The sequence below is a fragment of the Myzus persicae genome, unplaced genomic scaffold, assembly GCF_001856785.1.
Source record: "Myzus persicae strain clone G006 unplaced genomic scaffold, MPER_G0061.0, whole genome shotgun sequence".
In the NCBI taxonomy this organism is placed as follows: domain Eukaryota; kingdom Metazoa; phylum Arthropoda; class Insecta; order Hemiptera; family Aphididae; genus Myzus; species Myzus persicae.
In genome coordinates, this window is record NW_019103861.1 from 26577 (window position 1) to 51055 (window position 24479).

The 24479-nt window shown below is 29.7% G+C and overlaps 3 protein-coding genes across 4 annotated transcripts; 1 reads left to right on the forward strand and 2 right to left on the reverse strand.

The window, feature by feature from the left end:
- The first annotated feature begins 361 nt into the window (after nt 1-361).
- LOC111035540 lies at nt 362-11222 on the forward strand. Of its 2 annotated transcripts, none has more exons than XM_022317192.1 (3): nt 362-625; nt 10413-10543; nt 10652-11222. In XM_022317192.1, exons 2-3 carry the CDS (start codon nt 10484-10486, stop codon nt 10886-10888), a joined length of 297 nt encoding a protein of 98 aa, XP_022172884.1. In that variant the 5' UTR covers nt 362-625; nt 10413-10483; the 3' UTR covers nt 10889-11222. The 2 variants fall into 2 exon arrangements, with proteins under 2 accessions (XP_022172884.1, XP_022172883.1); XM_022317191.1 differs by lacking the exon at nt 362-625 and adding an exon at nt 6408-6626.
- A 3248-nt stretch (nt 11223-14470) lies between these two features.
- LOC111035537 lies at nt 14471-16569 on the reverse strand. Its single transcript, XM_022317188.1, has 4 exons — nt 16538-16569; nt 15737-15994; nt 15200-15354; nt 14471-15102 (listed from the first exon to the last, which is right to left on the reverse strand). The coding sequence occupies exons 1-4, from the start codon at nt 16567-16569 to the stop codon at nt 14507-14509; spliced, it is 1041 nt and encodes a 346-aa protein (XP_022172880.1). The 3' UTR covers nt 14471-14506.
- A 1166-nt stretch (nt 16570-17735) lies between these two features.
- Nucleotides 17736-24263, reverse strand: LOC111035546 (transcription initiation factor TFIID subunit 9-like). The gene is made up of 5 exons (XM_022317201.1): nt 23976-24263; nt 23768-23904; nt 23447-23575; nt 21616-21715; nt 17736-18142 (listed from the first exon to the last, which is right to left on the reverse strand). Exons 1-5 carry the CDS (start codon nt 24097-24099, stop codon nt 17955-17957), a joined length of 678 nt encoding a protein of 225 aa, XP_022172893.1. The 5' UTR covers nt 24100-24263; the 3' UTR covers nt 17736-17954.
- Nucleotides 24264-24479: the final 216 nt, after the last annotated feature.

A 24479-nucleotide genomic window follows, 5' to 3' on the forward strand; every position in this document is an offset into this window, starting at 1 on the left:
CGGAGACTGCATCGACGCAGTATCGGTACGAGCGTGGCGAATCGTAATAATATTAATAAATTGTCCACGTCCGACCGGACACATACCTCTACAGGCGGTATATGATATTATAGATAGGTACTTATAATTGTTGTCGGCTACCGATGTATAGGTGTTTACGTCCGTGTGCGTAGAAATTTTGCAGTCGGTCCGATACACTTGCCGAGCAAATATATTGTAGCAAGGAGAGAGGGAATACAGTTAGTGAATACGCGATATAACGTACGAATGGACTGCTAGACACTGAAGACACACGCAGGTATACGTAGGTGACCAGCTGGTAAGTAGGTATCGCTGGCACACGACTGCGTCTGGAAACGGATCGGACAATGTGTTCGCGTTTAGTCGTGACCGAGCTTAATCATTACGAGGTACTCGTCATCGTTAAATATTTTAATATATTGTATTAAATACCCAACAAATTTGGCCGCTTATGCTTGAACACAAGTTTATCAGTTGTTGATATTCACTGTTTATTTTCTCTTTACCTTCCCTGCAGAATCGCGTGTCTTAGTTAACATGAAGAATAATTGATTCCACGATCGTATTTTTGCAGTATATTTTTGTGCAGGTACATAGTTACCAGGTGAGTGTACGACGTTTTTATACAAAAATTAATTGTTTTTTTCTGTATAGGTACTACGGTACGACCCATTTTTTAATTATTTGTGCATTGGAATAATTTATTTTTTAATTTTATATCAAACAAATATAGAGTTAACTGACAATTTATAAATATAGAGGTTCAGTGTTCACATAATAGAAGGTACACGATTTAAAATAGTTGAAAATGTGTATGATTTATTAATAGGTATTTATGTATAGGTACCTCAGGTTAAAATAATATAATAATTACACGTTACACGTTACGACATGAGAGCAGTAAACACATTATTAACATTATTATTGTGTATAATTTACATTAGTTATTATTTAATGTAGAGAAATTATATTACAGATTAAATTATTAAATTATTAAATTATTATATTTTATGAACCTATGTCATGATTATATATTTTGTTTTCCCATTAAATGTATAAAAATAATATTTTATTTTCACTTTTGTTCATACGACATGCGGCATTTATGTATAGTTGTTTTATTCACTTTTAAATTATTTTGTATAATGTGGAGATTATATTATTTATCAAACTAATTGACCACACTACCTTTTAAGTATATCTACTCAATTTTGGGCGCGAGTCTTTTTTGTCACTTTATTCTTACTACCTATAGTCTTAAGAGGAATGTCAGCGTACTGTTTGTTTTCTCCCTCAGGCCCAAGCACAACATAGACTACACATTTACGCAAAATAATTTTTTTTAAGTTTTTGAGTAAAATCACCTTCTACAAACACTGTAGGGACTAATATTTTCCAAAGTATGACATATTGATTTGACTAAATTATGTCTCAAAACAATTTAAACATCATTTAAATTTACAATTTTTTTTATTTTGTAAGCTAAATACAAAGTCACAAAAAATAAGGAAATATAAAATCAATACGTCAAACCCTCAAAATATTATTCTCCATAATTTCTGTAATAGGTGATTTTACTCTATAAGATCACTCAAAAATCATAAAAATGATTTTAAGTGAAAGCGTTTATCTATGTTGTACCTACGTGATAGGTCTAAGTCTAAGAGAGAAAACAAATATCGTACTGACATCCTGATTATGTCTTGTATTAGATGTACGTACTTTTCTACCTTCATCGGGAAATTATCTATTTTTAGTATTCTTCTCACCTCCTTGATATTTGTGCACAACTATACATCAAATATTAATAACCACATTGTTTTTTATCCACATTTTTTAAAAACTTGTATTGTACATATGCACCATGTTTGAACTTACTAGATATTTGTAAACAAAAATGGTGTTTATGTACTTCCTTAATTTTTTTATATTTAGGTACCAGTTTTTTTTTTTTTTTTTAAATAATGACCTTTTTTAATTTAACCACTCAAAAGTATAAACTATAATTTTATCCACTACCTCCTACCAGTTATCTGTCAGAAACCATTCTTAAAGTTACAGATCTAACCATTTTTCAGAATTTGTTCTACCATCTTGTATGTACACATAGGCAAATCATAATAAAAAATAACACATCATTGTAAAATCAATACATTCGTTGTTCTGTTCAGAATCATAAATGTATTTAAATATTCGTTCAGCTAAAACGTAAAAATAAGGCATTAAACATGTAGATTGTAGGTGCTCTAATTTCTAAATTAAAATAGGAGTCCGGTTGGAGGCGCCTTGATGTACGACGTCATCGTGTATGTTTATTTTAAATACTTTGAAAGGAATGTAATAAAAATTCTATCCCTGATTATGCGAGCCACCCGAGTTTGACAGATAAATAAAATAATAATTTGTGAATTAGAATTATTAGTAAAATACTAAAATGTGTGACTAAATACTTGTAATTATTGTATAGTTAGGCGCACTATGCACATGGTATTGTTTCGATGATGAACTGAACATGACAAAAATTGATTTTCAATAGCTGTTGTTGAACTCATAAATATTAATTAATAAAATAATATCGTAATTAATCATAAGTGTACTTTTTTTCAATTGAAAATAGTAATGTTGAATTTATTCAATCTACGTATTGCATTCAAAAATTCTGTGTAGAATAATATAATATTATGTCTCAGAAATATTTTATTCTATAAATGGTCGGTAATTTTTGTTTGCATTCTTCTTCTTTATTTATTAGGGCTTATTTTTTCTGGGGATTTTTATTCCGCAATTCCTGTGAACGATTTTTGCTAATAGTTGATTATGGCACTTTAAGTTCGACTTTTTTTTAAAATTCCAGTGTGATGAACTTATTTTACGAGGAATCCGGACGTCTTGTATTACATTTTCAAGCCGTATATTGGTATTAAAATAAATCATATGAGTTTAGATGTTGGAAACGGATTTCAATGTCTTAAAAAAGCATAAATAATTGAATAATCAAAAATATACCCATCTGCATTTTACATATTTTTACAATTCAAAGTTTGGTCGTTGAGACATTAAAATGTTAAATGTCCAAATTTGCTTGAAAGTTGTCGCTAGAATCTAAATAATTCAAGACCAGAAATCTAAACTTGTTTTCAAAGTCCACATCGATAATTAATAGATCAATATCCAGTTGGTAAATTGGAATAAAAATTTATGTTTTTAATATACAAAACAGTCCGCTTAGAATTCATTCAAATGTTATTTTAGAATGTTCTAAGTCCAAACTAAAATTGATTTTGTCTTAAAACAAAAAAGTATGCATAATATTATAATTACGTCTATAAGATTAAACATCCCGACAACGACGGTAATCGAGTTTCTACTATGTATTAAGAAACTAACATAACAATATTATTTTGAGGGGATTTGGTAAACATTTGAGGGGCACCGCTGCCTATTGATGTCACTTGAATCTTTAAAAATTAGATAAGGATACCCACTACAAAAAATTTTTTTACCTGCATTTTCCATACAAAAAATAGGTACCTATCGGCTATCATAGGTACCTACATAGGATATTTTTTTAAGCCCATTGTCAGTACTGCAATTATGAAACAACTTAATAATTTATTACTTTTTTGTAATTGTCTGGATTTCGGACGCAAAATAACTCATTAATGAGTTCGTGGAAAACATGCGTTCTAAGTTAGACTTCTAGCACAAATCAAATTTAAAACCGATTTAATTTAACGATACATAACAATTATTCCCAATTCATTATTGTGATTGATACACCAATTTCATACACAGTTAAACATAAAATACCGTAAACGGATTATTGTACCTAAATCATTATCATTATTACTATAGTTTCACATTGTAACGTCAAGTGTTCTACCTATACATATTTAGGAATTTCTCATTATACTCATTAATTAATATTACGATATTACCAGAATAATATAATATATCATATTACAGACTTGTATAATTGGTACTTATGCGGTATATATAGTGATGTAAATCAGAAATTTCCTGAAGAATTTTCATCTTAAAAATATTATAGCAAGTTTTTATTTACGTAAATTTTGTTTTGAGAGCATTGTGATTATTATATCTTATCTAATTTTGAAGTTTTATTATACCAATGTCCAATGACCAATACCAATAAATAAATTCAAGTTGTATTTTGAAAAAATATTTAATTTTTAAATTACATATAGATTTCAGAAATGTCTCAAAAATAATCAAATTATGCAATTTGACATTACTAGGTAAGTGCGCTGTGGCAGCGGCGTCCCAAGACATTCGTCATAAAGCTAATTGTTTTCATTTACTTTTATAAATTATTTAATAGATGAGGCATTATAGAATTTATCAGATTTTTAATTAACTATACTACCTATTATCATTGGCTTTATAATTTATATTGTATAGTATTTTTTAATATAAACTCAATGCTATTAGGCATATCTGCTTAATTATTACGAGGGTATTTTGTATAACTATCTAGGACCTAAGCACTACTTATTATACAGTCTTAAGCAAGTCTGAATTAAGGGGGACCTTTCTAATACTTTCAAAACTTTTTTCAAAATAAAATTATTTTAGTATGTAATAGCAAGTATTTATAAAATAAAATGTTCTTAATTTTATATCACGAAAAATTACTAATTGATAATAAATATTAAATTGATATTAAAATAATATTTTTGAAAATATGTGAAGTTTATAAAATGAAAGTTGTGAACTACATTGCATTCATAGATACAATTATCTTTATCGTGTATGATTGTGCGTGGTATAATAGATATAGGTACCTAGTACAAAATCATAGAATTATAATAATATATATATAATTATTATTTTTGCACAGTAGTTAAAATGTAGTGGTACAATTTTTTTTAAGTTCAAAATGAAAGAGGCCCACTAAGTATGTGTAGTACCCCGGGGCCAAATTGATCCTTCATCTGGGCTTGAGGCTATTGATAGTATATATAGTAGTTATAGAAAACTAATAAACATAAAAAAAGTATCAGCTATAGTGTTAAAGACGGTTAGGTAACATAATTTTAACGATAAAAAAATCTAGTCTCAACTCAAAATGTTTCCATTTATTGTGTTTGTCGGTCGAGAATAAGTACCTAATTTATTATTCAAAATAGGACTTGCAGAAAACTTTCCAATCATATTTGGGAAAAATCATTATTAAAAGATCTCAGGTATATCTCTCACTCTATATGATATCATTGACAGTTTACTTTTTTGATTTTTGTTTCATAAAATAAAATAAAAATAGGACATAGGTATAGCCGGTAGTGCCACGAGTGGTACGAACTATTAGTATTAATATTAATTAATAATTTTAATTAGTTTCACGGTTTGTTTTTCTCTGTAAAATGTTACTGCGCTTTAAACCTACGAGTATTTAAGTGGACAATTAAAATTGCCTTCTGCTTACTGTTATATTATTAACTAAAAAATGGGAGCGTGTTTACATGTTAACCTCTTATAGGCCTTTGGAAAATGTATGCCCTAAATTACTAAAATGTAAATTAACTAAGGATATTGCAAAACGGACCAAACGCCAAATTATTAAGTATTATTGAAGTATTGTTACTTTGTACACATTTTATATTGTCTTTAAAATTAAATCTTGATCAATATTGTTTTTTATGACTTATAACAGTCTCGAAATTAGTTGTTCGTGACCCATTTTTCGGGGACTTTCTCCAAAAATCAGAAATAGTTGTTATTTCTACTAATATTTGATGAACCACTCGGCCCACAATATTATTTTCAAGTTCAACAAAGCCAACTTAAATAAAGAATTATAGTAGGTATGTATAATGTATATTATAGGTACTATTACTTGATACTCTAATAATAATAATGATTTTGGAATGAGCAACGCCTGGTGGGACAGCTAATATTACATACGAGTAGATATAGATAGATAGATAGACCTATCAGGGAAATATAATTTTTTTTTCATGTTATTTCCTGTATGTGTATTAATTGCATTGGACAGATAAAAATATATTTATTTAAATTTTTTTTACAATCCCGTTATTTGGCAATATTTTAAATTTTAAGATTTATATTTTTTTCTGAAGCGTGTAAATAAAAATTACTCTATTTTACCCAAAATCTGATATGTACATAAAATAAAGAAAATTCCCAGGATTTTGAAAATGTTATTTTTTGCATCCATAGGGGATTTTAGCGTACAGAAATTATTTCTGTAAGGTTTATCGTAATATTTGCAACAAACATGAATTGTGTAAGAAATTTATGAAGTTTGGTATTTTAATTGGGTATTTTTATGTCATAAACAAATAAGATAATTTTTACGATGACCAATTAAATTATATTGATAATATTCATTTAAACGTCTTGTCATTAGTCAGTGTGTAGACTGCAGTTGTGTAAACGTGCAGTTGAAAGAACATATTTATCATAACATACTTTAAAAAAACAATGTAGTCTATTTTTATGAGAATATACACTTGAATTATTTTTAATTCTTTTATTATAGTAAAATATTACTTATCAAATTAAGTAATTTGTATAATATGAAATATAAGCTTTATTTGATGTAATGGATAGCCAGTTCGAAGGTAAGAGAAAATCTATACATATTTTCAATATTTTTTGGTAAATATAATTATGCTAAATCGGTTTTTATTACGTATTTTAAGTTGATCTAGTATAGCTAAAAATAAGCGTAAAAAATGTATTTTGAATCGTGAACTGTACTAAATGTTAAATGTTCTATGCAATCCGTGACAACTGTTAGTACAAGACAATTAATGTTTATTTTTATTCAAGATAAATTCAATGGTTTGAAGTGGAACGGTGTTTATATCAAAGCAATAGAAAGTGCAAATTAAAATTTTTCTTTAGTATTATCAAAAAAATGGATAAAAGCTTGCCGGAATAATAATAAATTTAATACAATTCATACTGAATGGCTTGATTCACACTTCAAAATATACCTAACCATAATAATAACAATGTTTCAACGTCGTTAAACAGTGGTAGACCTATTAAACATTTTAACGAATGTGCTGCAGATAGTTCTAAAAGACGAAAAAATAATAGCTGATTCTACTACGACGATCCCTGAAAGACATTACGCTTCACAAAATAAGTATTCCGGACAGCTAAATTTTGTCCAACTTTTTAAAGGGGTAAAATCATCTGATAAGGCTTCAGATCTTTTGAAGTCTCGCGCCAAATTAAACTCGGCTGTTGCGCAGGTCGCATCTTCGCGCACGACTTCGTTTCACATAACCGTTTTACTATTATTGTTAGACGAGAAAAGTGTGAAACTGCTAACCGAAAAGAAACTCTGTCCGACGCCTGTGTAAGACAAATACATCACACACACAGTAATAATATGATTAATAATAATCGATAATGTACACGACGTTAATTCATGTGCCCAACCGGTATTTATCACAATAATGAGCGTTTTCGCGGGGTCCTCGGCCATATACAGATAATAGAATCGATGGCTTTGGACACACGCGCTCATCTGCAGCGATGATGACCATTGTTCAACGTGGTGTTTGATTAATGGAAGTCTGTCGGCGGACAACAATATTATATTATTGTCAATTGTCATTACGATAGCTCATTGTTCCGTAGATAATGGATAGCGTATAGACGTGGCGGCGGCGGCGTCATTTGAATAAATCGAAACCGCTGCAGGTAAAAGCGAAGGGCCGTCGATCGCGCCGGACTACGGGGGTGCCGATGAGAAAATAAAATACTAAATATAAAACATAATAATATGATGTTCAGTTGCATTGTATTATAGTCTTAATAATAAAATAAATGATTGCGCACCGTGGAGTGTACACACATTTATGTTATATTAAATTGGACGACTATATTATTATATACCGCTACGTACAATAATATATACAGGGTGATTCGACGAGCATGCAGCTCGCCCTCGATTTTTGTCTTTAAAATGTGATTTCACGAATACTCCTAGGTATAGGTACTCCTAAAGACCATGTTTTCGAATTCCCGAGGTTTTTGTACCACTCGAGCAGCAGTGTCCTGCAGCGAACACACAAACTTTTGGTTTTTTTTCAAATGAGAACCCACTTTTTCCACTGTACATTATTTTTAGGGGATAGTTTTTTTAAATGATTTTAAAGTAGGTATCAAAATCGAAAAATTCCAACCAGTAACTTTTGAATTACTTGATTTTGTGCACTGAAGATTTACGACGTTTCTATCAACGTTTATAATTTGTAAAAATGTTCCAAGTATAATGAAAACTATACCATATATTTTAAATGTTCGTAAAATCATTTCTATGTGATCAATAAATTGATGAAAAAATAAATTATCTACTAAATACTGTCGAAAAAGGAGTTTGAGTCATTTGAAAAACAAAAGCAAGCTTAGTGTGGAACTCCACACTAGGACACTCCTTGCACAAAATCTCAGTAATTTTTAAATATTGCGGCCTCTGAGTGTGTTTAAAAATTTCAAAAGGTAAAAATGGGGATGAGTACACTTGGCGAATCACCCTGTATAATACTGTATTGTATTTATAAACACGCGTGGTGCATAACATAATAAAATATCGTTAGAAAGTCAAGGACGTCGGAGAATCTAGTCTATCGGAGACCAGTTTTAGGCGGTTCCGTTATTATTTTTTTCACTCCGACAATAATTGTCCGGATATCGGAGAATACCGACAGATGACAGTTAGTACCTATAAATTATAATACATTGCGAACGTGATAGATGTAATTAATTTTTTAAAAATAAATAACAATATCTTTCGTCGAATTATATAGTCAATTCTTTGTCTTTATATACACCTACTCTGTAACTTTTGCTCGTCTTGGTCGTAATAAATAAATAATATGTGGCCTGGTGTGGCGCGGTGGTCGGCCTCCGTCACAAAACGTGTTATGAGGTCAAACATCGACCAGTGTCACTAGTTCCCGGATGGGTGATCTCGACTCATTAGAAAAAAAAATAATAATAATAATAATATGTTACGTGATATAATATAAATGTATACCTAAAAGATTTCCTTGTGGGTATTTACAATCAAATTTAAGAAGACCTGACACAACGACGGACTGATTATAATATTTCTGTCTCTGCGCTGTAGTCTCAAAACATGTGTCTTTAATGACTTATAAGTTATAGTTCTCGATTAACGGTCAGGCATTAATAACAGGGATTAATGGGAATATTTGAAAATATATTAGGTCTTAGGTAGGTTATTAGGTACTGAGGTACAGTAAACACAGATGCACTGCTTACAGAATACATATATGACTGTAATAATATATGATTACTGTAGAGCAAGGACTTTTATGCACTAAAAAATCATCAAATACGAGTATATGCATATAAAAATATGCATATGCACTTGTGCATCAAATAATTAAAAACGTTCTACATTTTAAATAACACGTCCATATATTATATCCAACTGAAAAATTACATTTTTTCTTTAAAAATGTTATTAATATAATATTATTATTTATTAATAGTTGGCGCAATAGGCTAGTCTTATGTGCTAAAAATAACTTTTTTTTTATTTCGATTATTAGTTTACTTAATTCAATTTTTTTTTGTACCTATTTGTATGAAAAAAAAACAATAATACAGCCAATATAGATGTTATGCTTCTTATTCTTCTATTGGTGGATATAAAGGGAGAGTGGGCTGCCGTGTTAGCAATTCTTATGATTTTTGAGTACACTTAGAATTTTATAGTATGACAATAGATTTGTCTAAATACTGTCTCAAAACAATTTAAACATTTAAATTTACAAATTTTAAGCTAGTATAATTTTTGAGTTATGAAACTTTGTATTTTAAGGATAATATGTCTTTGGTAATGGGTTAAGTAGATGGGGGCTTAGACGATTTGAAAAAGTTAGCGATTACCTACTATTGATTTATCAATATAAATAATTTGTGAAAATGATCCAAGTATAATAAATACTAGGTACATCTAACATTACGTATAGTTTTATTTTGTTGTTTAAACCCATTCTTAGGGATTATTATCTTTATAGCATAACATTTTAATAACTCAGAAACTACACATTAGAATTTTGATTTAGATACATCTAAAAAAAATCATCTTCTAAATAATTTTCAGTAAAAAGGCGGGTTCCCATTTGAAAAATAAAAGTTTGTATCGCTCGCACTCCTAATAGTTGTACAAAAAATATCAGACATTTAAAAATACGGTCTTCAGGGCTACTTAAAAATTCTAAAAATCAGAATTTGAACAAATGTTCTATTTAAGGGAGACGCGGAGGTAAGCGTCCTTAAAAGATCGTCCTTTACATGTATATAAAACGCTCAGGCGCTTTCGACTTTAGTAATTCATATTTCTAATTAATTTTCAGGCTTGACGTGATGTGAAAAACCAAAAGATATTTATTGTCCAATCTGCAGCCAATCTTCCTTTACCGCGACGATGACGCTGCGACGTCACCTGGCGTTAGCCCTATGTCTCACCCTGTTTTGCCTGATAGAAGTGAGTTGGCGTTAAATATTGTACCAATAAAAACGGAACAAACTGTACAAACATTTCGACACTGTTGTCAATTTTTTTGTTTTATACGTCTGCGTGCAATTTTTTTAGTGGACCTACGGTGGCAAGTTGAAGAAAAAGCAGGATACGACGATGATGAAGTTCATCAAGTTACTATTCTACAGGCTGATTTACGGTTTCGCCAATATGATCGGCTTGGGAGACGCTGCCGAAGAATTCGGCGGCGGAGTGCTGGCCCCTCCGGATTACCGACAGGAAGACGCAGAGGACGACTATTACGACGACAATAATAACGACGATTATTACAGTAATTACGGAGCATATTAATGCCGAGACGAGCCCACCGCTACGCTTATCATCACATGTTTAAATTTAATTTATAAAATATTAATTATAAGATGTACTGCAGTAGTGTCTGATCAACAATTAAAATTACTATACCTATATACTTTGTTCGCGTCGAGTTTACGTTTATCGTGAAAAACGATGTCGTAAGCCACCAACAAGCAGTAAATCTATTTTTTTTTTTGTAAAAATCGACTTTCGGGTGTCTGTCGATAGGTATTCTCTATCGGTTCCTGCATGTGATAAAAATTGAGCTTTTCTTATTAGAAATGCATTTATAGACAGATAAGAAAATAACAAAAAGCAGTAAGTGATTTGGAGTTACCACTTTTTTTTTCTAGTAATGATTATTGTATTTGCAGAGCAGTTTGTCCGATAAAATTCAATTTTTTGGTTTAAATTTCACATTGATCCTGATGATTATTGGTATACATATAAATTACTGCAGGTAACTCGATAAGGAATAATATTGTCTCCACAAAATATTTAATAACAGTAGAAATCGTTTCTAATGATGTTCAAGGGACCAAGGAAAATAGGTTACAATAACCGATGGTCAAAACTATACAAAGGCTAACATGGTAGGGAGACACTATTCCGAATCTGTTTTTCACATATTTTTTTTCCCCAAAAAGTTCTTTTTAAAATGTTCAAGTACGTATAATAAAAAAATTAGTACAGGTAAATAAAATATAAAAGTGTATTAACATTTTAAATTATGACCAATGGCTGTGAGGTTTGCAATAATATCATTGTTATTAACAAATTGATAAAATTACAAAATTATAAATCATCATACAAACTATTTATAAAATGTTAATTTTAAAATGTACTTATAAGTATAATAAAAAAAGGAGTATAAATAAATGAGTGTTTTAAAATTTTTAATTATGACCATAGTAGAGGTATCAAATGATACCATTGTCATTAATAAATTCGTCGTACTTGGAAACAATATGTTATATATTTGTTAGCCTACTTTTTGTCGTACACTCGTACCATTTTACGACGCTTCCTTATTTTTTGTTAACATTAGTTCTTTCCAATCGTAGTACTGTATGGTACTGGTTCCATAATTACATACGCGTACCACTAGTCCAGACTCCAGACTATTATCTTAATGACTTGACATGACTACACTACAAATGGCTCAGATTAGATTAGGATTTTTTTTTTTTGAAAATATTAAATTTGTAAAAATATATACCTGGAGAATGTGTTTATGGTAAATATTGAAATTGGAGAAATTAAATTGGGATGAATATCAGATTTGGGAAAAGTAAAGTTGGGAAAAATTGATTGGAAAAAATGGATTAGAAAAACTTTCCAACAGTTTTAGCATCCCCGGAATGTCGGATTTAGTTATCCCGATGGTACAGATAGTTCATATTGTGGTGCTTATAAATATGATGATATAAATATGGTGATGTAGATTGTATAGACACATTAAAACAGGTCCTTCTACTTTCTATAGGTATACCGCAGCATCCGAAAGTCAGGTTTAAGGACGATCATGTTTTATTACACTTTAAATTAATCTGGTTTCGTATTTCATACAGGAAAATCTCAAAATATTGTTTTTTTTAGGTATTTATTGACTTACACCGATTCGATGTTAGAGCGCACTTGTCTATGTTTATATTGTCATAAGCAGAAATATGACTTTGAGTGGTGGTAGAAAAATGTACTTATTTAAACATTTAGACGTATTGACTGATTCCTATCCACCACTCTCTGCTTCCCATAATATTATAATGTCATAATACACTTGTCTATTATTATAGTACCTTTAATTTATTGTACTACTTGTACCTAACCTAATTTATTTTTGTAATGATGAGATTTCGATTGTAAAAAATAAAGTAATTATTTTCAGACATCAGACGCATGTAGACATGGTTTGATTAATTAGTAAATATCATAATCTGTACCTACCACCAATTGTGTATAGTTTTTTAGGCTATAGGTATAAGTAAGTATTTGAAGTTTTGAAATTAATTTTTATGAAAATATCTGTAACAAATAATGTTATTCGTTGTTGCGTTAAGAAATAAACACATTGAATAGGAAAATTCATATAAAATGTTTACAAACTCATTTTCACTTAATGAATACATACGTTTCATTGATATTTGATTAATTATATAACCCTTTTGAAATCATTTTTTTATGGTCTATTTGGAGGAGTTTATCCCGTGACCCGCGACCCGCCTCTACATCAGTCGAGAAACTGAAAATGTCACCCCGAAATGTATAATGCACAGCAAATTTGAATTTACCAACCAAATTAAAAATGTATGTTTTAACATTAAGGGACCATTTTTTTTGTTCAAAAACATGCCTTACAGAAAAAACTTTCATTTAGAATGATCGGATTTTGATGATTTTTTGGGGAAAGAGAAACACTTCTTACAGGAGGTGCATTGGACTTGACCGTATAACACGCGATTTTTAATTAAAAAATTTGTAGAAAGAATTTTACCAAAAAATTAGTAAAATTAAATTTTTATTATGTTTGTTTTAAGCAATGAAATTTAAAATTACCCAGTACAATTATTTCCTCTATCTAATTACAAAAAAATTAATCATTTTTAGTCGGCAATCACACTCTCACTATTACACTAATCATCGGCGGTAGCAGCGAATTGCATATTGCCTACATATTGCCCCTTACTATAAAAGACGAGTCGAGCCAGCCTTAAAGGTTAAAATTTTACTTCGCGAGACGTTCCGAGATCACTTTACCTACATATTTAGAAGTAGAAAATATGGACACCACGCATTACTGTTCCAGAAACGGTTTTCAAAGAAAGTTTCATTAACAATATATGACAAAAAACATTATGTATAGGTACAATAGGCACATGTCATAATTGTTGTAGGTAGGTACGTATGAAAGTGTACAAAAAAAGTTAGATATTCTAACAGAAGACAAAATGTAAGTATAACTACATTTTGTAGTAAACTTTAATTTTGATTAACACAGGTATTTACTTTTGTCTTATATGTTTTAGACTTTCTTAATAATACCTATTATTTTAACGTGTAGGTAGATATTTTGTCATACTTACGATAATTGTTGATACCTAATAATATCATATAGGTACTAGGTTCTTTACATAGATGTTAGGCAACTTGATGGTGAAAATTTTTTCGGAAACTATTAACCTATCTACATATTTTTATATATTAAAATGTTACCTAAAATAACTTTACTATTTTGTTTATATCAAATAAATTAGATATGTGAATAATTATTGTTAGATTTGTCTATCCTTAGCACTTGGTCTTTTTACAATGGTAATTTTGTTATAATTGGTAGGTATCCTAACCTCTACTTGTACGTTAACTATAATAACTCATAAATAGGGCTCGGAAGTTGTTGCATTGAAAATCATGAAAATATGCATGCAAAAATGCATTAAAATATTATCAAAAATCCACGAAAATATACACAAAAAAGTTATATGCACTGAAATATGCATTGAAATATTATGTAATTCAATTATTATTTTTATTTTAAATATAATTTAATAAATAATAATTAATAATTTAAATAATACGAATGTGAATAAAAATTAGTATTTGTACGTTTTAATACTAAACATAGTCTAAAGTTTCAGTTTGCAGAGTTTCTTTCGAAAAAGTTTTATCCCGAGTTTTCTGGCTCTGAAAAATTAAAACAATTTTCTTTAAGTACCTATTTTTACTGTTTATAGTGTTGTATATTATTTTTCCTTGGAAATTGCATTGAACGATTAAAGATTTTTTGATATTTTCGAATTCGAACGATTGTCGATTGGAAGTGAGTAAATTTTTGTACGCCGAAAACGAACGTTCTACGTCAACTGATGTTATTAAACAGTTTTTCATACACGTGAGATCATTTAAACTCCAATCTTCGGGCAATCCATCTGTGTCTTCTTTTCCATTTAGTATCTCTGATATTTTTAAAACTGCTTGATAGCCTTTATTTTTTGATAAAACAGACTCAATCTTATTTTTAATTGTTTTCCCCATTTCACCATTAATTTTAATTAATTTTTCTTTTGCTTCTTCGACAATAGAAATGGAATCTACTGGTGGAATTTCTTGTTTTTCAAGTCTTGTAATTAAATCGGGTAAAAATCCAAAATTTGATTTAATAAATACAAGTTGGGCTTCAATATTTTGATCAGAGATACTTTTTAGAATTTTTTATTGATACTGCATCGTTGTCATCAAAAGAATTTACGATTAATTTTATTTGCTCAAAATGTTCACAGTAGTAATTGGCTGCGTTTATCCAAGTACCCCATCTTGTCAAAATTGGTTCTGGTGGTAGGGATAGAGATGGGGCTATTGATTTAAAATATTGAATGCGAGAATGTGCTTTACGGAAAACCTTTTTCACATTTGCGATAAGTTTGTCAACTTTTGGATATCCTACTCGTACAGTTTCCGCAACCCTATGAAATGCATGGGCCAAAAAAGTAATATGCGTAAAGATTTGAATAAAATAATTTAATGGCTTCTCCAGCTTTAACCATATAGGGGGCAGCGTCACTATGAAATAATAATACTTTATCGTGCTGAACATCTTTCGGCCAAAGTAGGTTCATTGATCTATCGAATAATTTACAAATTGTGGAATGATTACATTTTTCCAGCTCCTCAGAATGTAAAAGAAAAATCTTACAACTCTCAGTGTCATTTAAAATGCCAATAACAACATTTGCCACATATCTGCCTGTAACATCGGTTGTCTCATCTATTGACACCCAAATACATTTATTTTGAACATAGTTCCTAATTTTTTGAATTGTACTTTCATAAATTTCATTAACATACCCTTTCCTTAATGTCGATTCACAAGGAATATCTTTAGCAGTGTACATCGATAGAAATTCTTTAAAACATGGATTGGATAATTTATTCAAAGGTATATTGGCTGTCAACAAAGCCTTACATAGATCGTGATTGAATCTAGACTTTTTTGTAGCATCCGTTATAACTGGTTGTGTAAGTATTGTTGTGTGCGTAATCTCAAAGGCTCCAAAAGCCGTAAGCTTTAGAGACAAATCAACAAGACACAAGTACCAAATTGAACTGTAGAATTATGTTTATTTAGCAGAAAATATAGTAATAGTATAATAGCGTGTGCGCGTGTGACGAGAAGTTGCTCAGGTCTCCGTGGCTATGATACATCTGCTCAGGCTGTCCCACGGGCTCCCTTATAAGTGGTGGCGGTTCCTTTGATTGTAGCGGCGCGTGCAGCTTGTGTGTGTGTGTGTGTTTCGATAGTTGTTGTCAATTCTTAGAATAGCGACTCGTGTCCATGATTTCTAATCGTGTACCTGTCCAGTGATTTATGGATAGGGGCGAATAGTACATGTTCTATATTATATTGTTGCGATATTTATGTTAATTATATATATTCGGTTTAAGGCCATAATAACATTATGATATATTATATTATAATATACTTATACTATGTTATATACTATGTTATTATATATCGAATAGTGGCGCCTAGAGTCTCAAGGCCCGCAACAGTATTTTACTTGTACAATTTTCAACGCGCTTAGCTGCCCGCTTATGTTTTTCCGTCTTAAGATGTAGGGTGACAATAAACGTTTTATCCGAGCTCACTTTTGTTTCACAAAAATTACAAAACAATACATTTTGGTCTGCTGAAAAAACATCTGAACCAAATTTGTTTATATATTTTTTAACTAAAACACTCGTTATTTGCTGAGGCATTTTTGTTGCGAAACGAAATTAAATTCAAAATGTAATGAAATTTACAACAAAAATAAAAATAAAATATTACGATCGTACGAAGTGCACACGAGACTGCAAGATACGAGACTGATATGTGAGCAATATAGCTAGCAGAGTAATGACGAGCCGTGAATAGGAGACTATTTTTAAAAAAAAAACCAGAAAGTTCTCTTCAAATATCTTATCTTTATACGATATTTATCGATAATAATTGGTTTCGATAGTGCACAGAAAACTCTTATTAACTATTATAAGAAATATTATAGGTACCAGGTACGTCTTACTTAAAATATAGCATGTTATATGCATAAAAAAATGTTAATTGTGAAAAATTGCGTGTTTTCATTAAAACCTCAAAATATGCAAAAAATATGCAATTTTTTTTTGATATATTTAAATTCGTTACAACTTGAAACAAATTTCTGTCTTACTTAGCAATTTATTGGACTATTTAATAAAAATATGCAAATTCAATAAGTCCCGAGCCCTACTCATAAACTACTCATTTCAATTATGATGTCGAGGTGTTAAGAATATGATATAATATATACAGAACGATGATTTGATGACATGGACCGGATAATTTAAGGCTTTGAATACGATTAACCTGTGTCACAAGAAAGTGGGTTATGATGACTAATTATCAAACTTCAGTAAATTCTATTATTATTTAAATAGAAAATAAATATTGTATTGATAAAATAATTGAGTTAAATGCACTGATGAAATCATGAAATAATAAGCCAATTCTTAATATAAATATATACTGTCCTATAGATTTATCAATTATTCAAAAAAAATCTTCAAATGAGTTTTTAAGCCAAGACTGGAATACTTAAAACCTTATTTATTGTAATATTCTTGTTTATAGTTTTGATACACTGTAAAAAATATTTTAACTGCATGCTTACAAATTTAACTTAACTAAAAAATATTTATTGGGCAATTATTATATAAAGTAAAATCTATTATAAATACATAAGAACTAAAAATGATCACAGTATTAGGATATTAATTATTAAGTTTAGAATTGCAAAAGTATAAAAAAAAATAACTTATACATATATAGTTAATTAAAATTAAGTTTATATATTGATTATGTAATAAATTCATAAAACATAGATGATAATATTTTTTAAGTATGTATAAGCTATATTGCATCAAATCCTGACTTAATACACTTACAGTCGATAAATATATTCTTAGTCTTAACATGTTTTTAACATATTGAACAAAAGTGAATGATACTACTTTATAGTATTTTTATAATGTTATTCATGATAAATTACAAATCATTAAGTTGTTTTTCAACAGAATCGTCGAGTGCAATATCAGAATATGAACGGTTTTGATATTCCTGAGCATCCATAAGTTCTTCTTTAATATTTTCTCCAATGCTTTCTTGACTGCTTTGAGGATTTTCAATCATTTCTTGCAAATCAAACTCCAATGAATTGTTCATCATTTGACTGGCTGTTGAAAATACAAAAGTTAATATTAAAAACTAAGAAGTATAAATTTAGGATTTCAGCCAAGAATTACTTACTAAGTTCAAAACATATCTATCTGAATTGCATGTAACTATGCAATAAAACAAATAATTTAATTTGTTGAATCTATTATTTTACCCTAAGTAAATGTATAAAGTAAACACTTTGGTGATGCGGGTGTTTATTTTTTATTTTATAAATATAGTGAAATCTCCATTACAATACTCGTGATTATGCTATTGAGAACATTTAAGGAAAAATAGTAATACATTTAATTAACATTTAAGAATTATTAGAAAACATGGTATTTTAATTTAAATATTAGAATAATTAGTTTAAGGTATGGTGTTTATACTAGAGTATTTTAATAATCATAAGTGAATGAAAAAAAAATTAAAAATAATATCAAAAGTCTATACTAAACTGAATTTTTTTTCTGTTTTGCGAGTTTGAATTTCTTTGCAGACATTATGTTCGGACATAACTCAAACCCAAAATCATCTGTCATTACTAGGGAATGGATTTTAACTTAAATAAATATTTTTATGTATTAATAGCATCGGAAAGTTTTCGATATATGTATACGTTTCATTTAATTTCAAGTAATCTGATGCTAATTTTATTTATTTATTTTTTTTTTTTTTTAAATATTTTAGAGTAATTAAATTTTTTTACAAATGAATACATAAATTATGTAATATTGTAGAATTTTCGTGTATATTTTAATTATTTTACAAATAAATATACGTATTTTGTATTATTGGAAAATTTCCGTTTTTATTTTAGTATTTTGCGATACGATTAGGTCTCTGTACTGTACACCTATGACATCAAACAACAATCTAGTTATCTAGTTATCTTAGATATGATAAGTTATCTAAGTAGTACGTAGTAATTTTAGTATACGAGTATATGTGTTCACTTTTCGATCAGTATTCGTATGAGCGTTATTCGATCACGTTATTTTCGTATTGTGTCTGTTTGTGTAATTTGTATAATATAATATTGTTCACTGTTTAAATATGCCCAAAGTAGCTCGCACTAAAAGGTCAAAAGTTAGTATTTATTTGGAAGAATTTCCAAATGATACTTTTAGGAGTGATAGACAAGTTTTATACTGTCAGTCTTGTGATAAATCAGTATCTATCCACCAACGTGGTCAAGTTATTCAGCACATCAATACCAGTAAACATAGAGGCAATAAAGACAGAAAGCTTATATTTCAACAAAATTTTATTTCTACATCATCCGCATCTACCAATAGTAAGTCAGATTTTAATGATGATTTGTGTCGTGCACTAATACGTTCAGACATTCCTCTTTTTAAATTGAAAAATGTTGCATTTAAAAATTTTATGGAAAAATATACTGGTCATGAAATTCCCAACGAGAGTACACTTCAAAAAAATTATGTTAGTGGGGTCTACGAAGAAACTATTTCAAAAATTCAAAATATCATTGGAGATGGGCCTATTTGGGTTGGAGTGGATGAAACAACAGACGCCGACAGTCGATATATTGCAAATGTTACTGTAGGAAAATTGAGCACTGAACCATCTACACCATTTTTATTATGCTGTGAAGAATTAGATAAATGCAACCACAAAACTATATGTCAATACACAATAATGTACTGTTACTTTTAACGGACGCCACGCCATATATGTGTAAGGCGGGAAAAGTGTTGGATATATTTTATCCAAGAATGATACATTTAAATTGTCTTGTACATGATTTCATCATATAGCTGAAACAATTAGATTTCAATTTTCTGAAGTTGATTTGTTAATTTCCAACGTAAAAAAAATGATTTTAAAAGCGCCAAGTCGTGTACAAACATTTAAAGATATGTACCCGCATTTGACTCTACTTCCCGATTATAACTATTATAACTCGATGGGGTACGTGGTTATCAGCTGTATATTATTCAAATAACTTTGAAAAGATTAGAAACATTGTCTTAAATTTAGATCCCGATGCTGCAATGGCAATAAAAAAAACTGTTGGGCTCATAGACAGTAAAAATTTGCAAAACAATTTACCATTTATTTCGACTAATTTTGGATTTTTAGTTGATACTATTTCAAAATTAGAAACTTCTAAAATACCACTAACGGAGAGCTTAGAAATAGTTGATAATGCCATAAAGCAATTAGAACGTGTTCCTGGAGAAATTGGAGTTTTAACTTTTAACCAATTCAAAATTAAAAAATGTCTTGGAAAAAAAACACAGGATTTAATACTGTTATGTCAATAAGAGACATACTATTAAACAAAACTCCAAATAACAATTATTCAGAAATTGAATACATTCCAAAAGAAATAATGGGTATGAAATATGCACCTGTCACCTCCGTTAATGTGGAGAGGTTATTCAGCCGTTACAAAGCAATGTTAAGACCGAACCGCTGCCACTTTACATTTGAAAATGTCAAGCTATATGTTGTTTCTAACTGTTTCCCACATGAAGACAATGTGATGATTCAGAATACATTTTTAATTTTTTTATTAATTATTTAATGTTATTTTTAATTTAAATATTTAAATATACATTTATAAATATATATATAAATATTTATTAAGTAATAAACAAATATATATTTAAATATTTTTGATTTTATACTAAAATAAAATCCGTTCCCTAGTCATTACTGTCTGTGACATAAGAGATATTAAGTTCATAAATGACAATTCAAAATGATTTTTTTGGTTGGTATATTATGTACATCTTGTTATATGTTCCTGCCATCTTTAATCTTAATATTAATTTTTTTGTGATAGCCTTAACATCTGTAATAAATGACTACTAATAGAGATTACACGATGTATTCTGATTATTCACATTTCTGACATTAACTTTCATCAAACAGATTTGTAGAGGATATATTAAAGAAAACAATTTATGTTATTCAACAAGATAAGGCACTAGCGTCCTACTGACACCACTGAACTATTCCCACTTCTCATCACCCGACAGCGAGCAAGTTATTGCCAACTACCAAATATTTGATAGTTGTTACCGAACGGACAAAAATGGTGAGAGATGAGCATCAACCAACCAAAAAACATGTACTTTCTATCCTGGAAATGAGTATAAATTGTTGCTTTTTGGGAACTGACAGATTATTTTGCTACATTTCATCAGCTTATTTATTCAATTCACAGTACCAAAAATTATAATTTTACTGGAAAATTGAATTTATTATAAATAGATAAAACAAGAATTTTTTTTAGATAAATAACAGCCATTTCCTAAGATACTATTTAAGATTTGATAATGAAGATGTATATTGGGGAAAGCAAATGTAATTATTATGACGTATTATTATTAAAATATGTAAACACAATTTTGCAAATTACCCGGCTCATATTATTTTTCAACGTGATGTATAACTTTAATACATAGTATGCAATTCAGAAGAACCAAAATTAAATAATTAAATCAAAATTAATTACATGATGGGAAGGGATTATCTTCAATTTCTAATTTTCTAGATGCCTCCAACATTTCTGCAGCTGTTGTTTTAGTGTCCTTACGCATATTTCCTCCAGAATACTGCACATAAACATAAACATAATACAAATATTAATTAAAATTAAAAAAATATTCTATTGACCGTCCATAGTGCACAAGAAGCAGGTTAATCAGTACTATTATTGATCATAAATACTATTAAAATCAATGGTATTACAAATGTATACTATCACTCTACAGCTTTAAATTAATAACTGATCTCCTCTAATAGAAATAATGTATTAGTAGGATTGTGTTAGAAATTCTAAGGTTAAAACCACAATACCCATCACAATACTTTTTGCCAGTGAACTAAGATATGTATTGTAAAAGAAATTGTAACTTGGTAAATTAAACAGCCTACTAGCAAATTACTAATTAATGAGTTTGAAAAATGGGTACTTGTGCGTCATTGCGCCTACCGCGCGCCACATATGCATCATCGCGACTACCTCATATTATGGGTTATTGCGAGGCCGTTTTATATGCGATTCTATTTTTTCCAGTGTCGTTACAATTGCACTTATCCCAATTTTTATAGACTAGCTGGGTAACTTTTAGGACATTTAGTTAAAACCACGCTGTCACGCTGGTAGTAGTAATAACTTGTTGTACATTTCAATTATTTGGCAATGGATCTGTGGAACTTACCAACTACAGAAAGAGATGCTGTAGCTTTTTTTCAAGAAAAAGGCATTTTACCACATCAACGAATCTGTGCGAACGGTCACAAACTGAAACTCTATTTTGGGAAAAAGTATTTTAGAAGTGCAATGTGAAAAGTTGTCAGCAAAAAGTTAACATGTGTGTTGCCAATTGGTTTGTGAATAGTCGCATATCATTTTTGCAAGCTTTAGGTTTCATGTTTTGTTGGACAGAGGAAATGACTTATGACTTCAGTGAAATTTTGTGAAAAACAGTTAGCAGTAATACGGTAAATTATTGGAATAATTATTTATGGGAAGTATGTGTTATAACTTTGAGAGAAAGAGAAAATAAAAAAATTGGAGGAAAGGGAAAAATAGTGGAAATTGACGAAAGTTTGTTCACTAAACGTAAAAATAATTGTGGAAGAGCACTTCCCCAGCAATGGATTTTCGGCGGAATATGCCGTGAAACAAAAGAGGTATTTTTAGTAGAAGTTCCTGATTGGTCTTCTGCTACTTTGATGTCAAAAATACATCAACACATAGAGAAAGGGACGATAATTTACTCTGATTGCTGGCGGGCATATAACACAATACAAGATAATGGCTATGAGCATTTTACAGTGAATCATTCTTAGAATTTCGTTGATCCAAGTACACATGCTCACACACAAGGAATAGAAAGACTTTGGGGATCGGCGAAATGGAGAAACAAACGTCATAGAGGTACAGCGCAACACCATTTAGAATCTTACTTGGCAGAGTTTATGTGGAGGAATACTTATCATAATGAAGATAAGTTTAAAGTTTTACTTAATAGTATTGCAAATCATTGGCCACCACAAATTGACTTATAAATTTTATAAATTTTACTCGTAATTGTTGACGTTTAAATTTGACATATTATTATTATATTTTATAATTATTATCATATAATCAATAAATACATTGACATTAACTTTGGGTAGTTTTGTATTATTATAAACATATTAAAAATATGTTGCGTTCGAAATCAAGGTAGTCGCGATAATGCACAAGTGAAATCAAGGTAGTCGCGAGAACGCACAAGTACCGAAAAAAGTATACAACATAATTAACAAAGGATATTTTTAGGATATACTATTACCAAATCATTCCTAAGCCTGTAGTTTGTTTGTAAGAAATTTGAACGATCGTGAGGAATTCGCAGTCCACTTGCAGGCCTTACTGGAGGTAATGGTATTTTGTTTACTTCACGACTTGCCGTCATTAATACCTAAAAATTAAAACAGTAAGTTATAAACTCTTAAGTCTTAGCTTTAGTTGTAATTAAGACAATATATTTATATCATTGAATAAAGTTAACATACTAATTTCTGTAAACAGTAGTTCATTCTTTTGCCATCATTCTCTAGTTGTATGATGTTAAAATCTAATAAACCTACGTACAAAATAAAATTGATCTTACATCGCGAGGGGGAGGTCGACAAAATATTCCGTCTTGCGCCAGTTGTATTGCAATTTTCACATCGTCGGCATCAACATTCTTCTTTTTAGCGAAGTTTGAAAATGTCTTAGCATCGTCCAACAGTAGTGTCGTATATCCTAACAATTAAAATAAATATTATTCGTAACAGTGAAAAACAACACATTTGATTCGTTGAATTAATAATTACTGTAGTTAAACTCCAAGAGATGATTCAATACTTGTTGATCGTATTCAACAATTCCCAAGTCTTTCATAATCGACACGATGATCTGAGTGTCTTTGGGCATGTGTTTTCCTTGTGAAGACGCCATTTTACCAAGCCAAAGGCTTATAAATTATTATAACAGAAAGTTTTATTGGAGATTAACAGTTTTAATTTTTTAGGTACACAGACCACGGAGGTCGGAGACGACTAGACGAGAGAAAATTAAAGATATTATTATCATACAGTCTGCGGCTAACGCTAATCACGAATAAATAAATAAATAAATAAATAAATAATACGTCTGATAAAATGTCTAAAATCGGTTATCACATAATATTTGAAAGGTTCCAAATCTTGGGTCATGGTTACTTGTCCCACAGTCCACAAAGCCTAACGACGGTACACGATTGGTAACGCGCATAATATAGATTATGATGCTTCCATGTAATAACAATAATATTTAATATCAATAATACGGATCAAGAA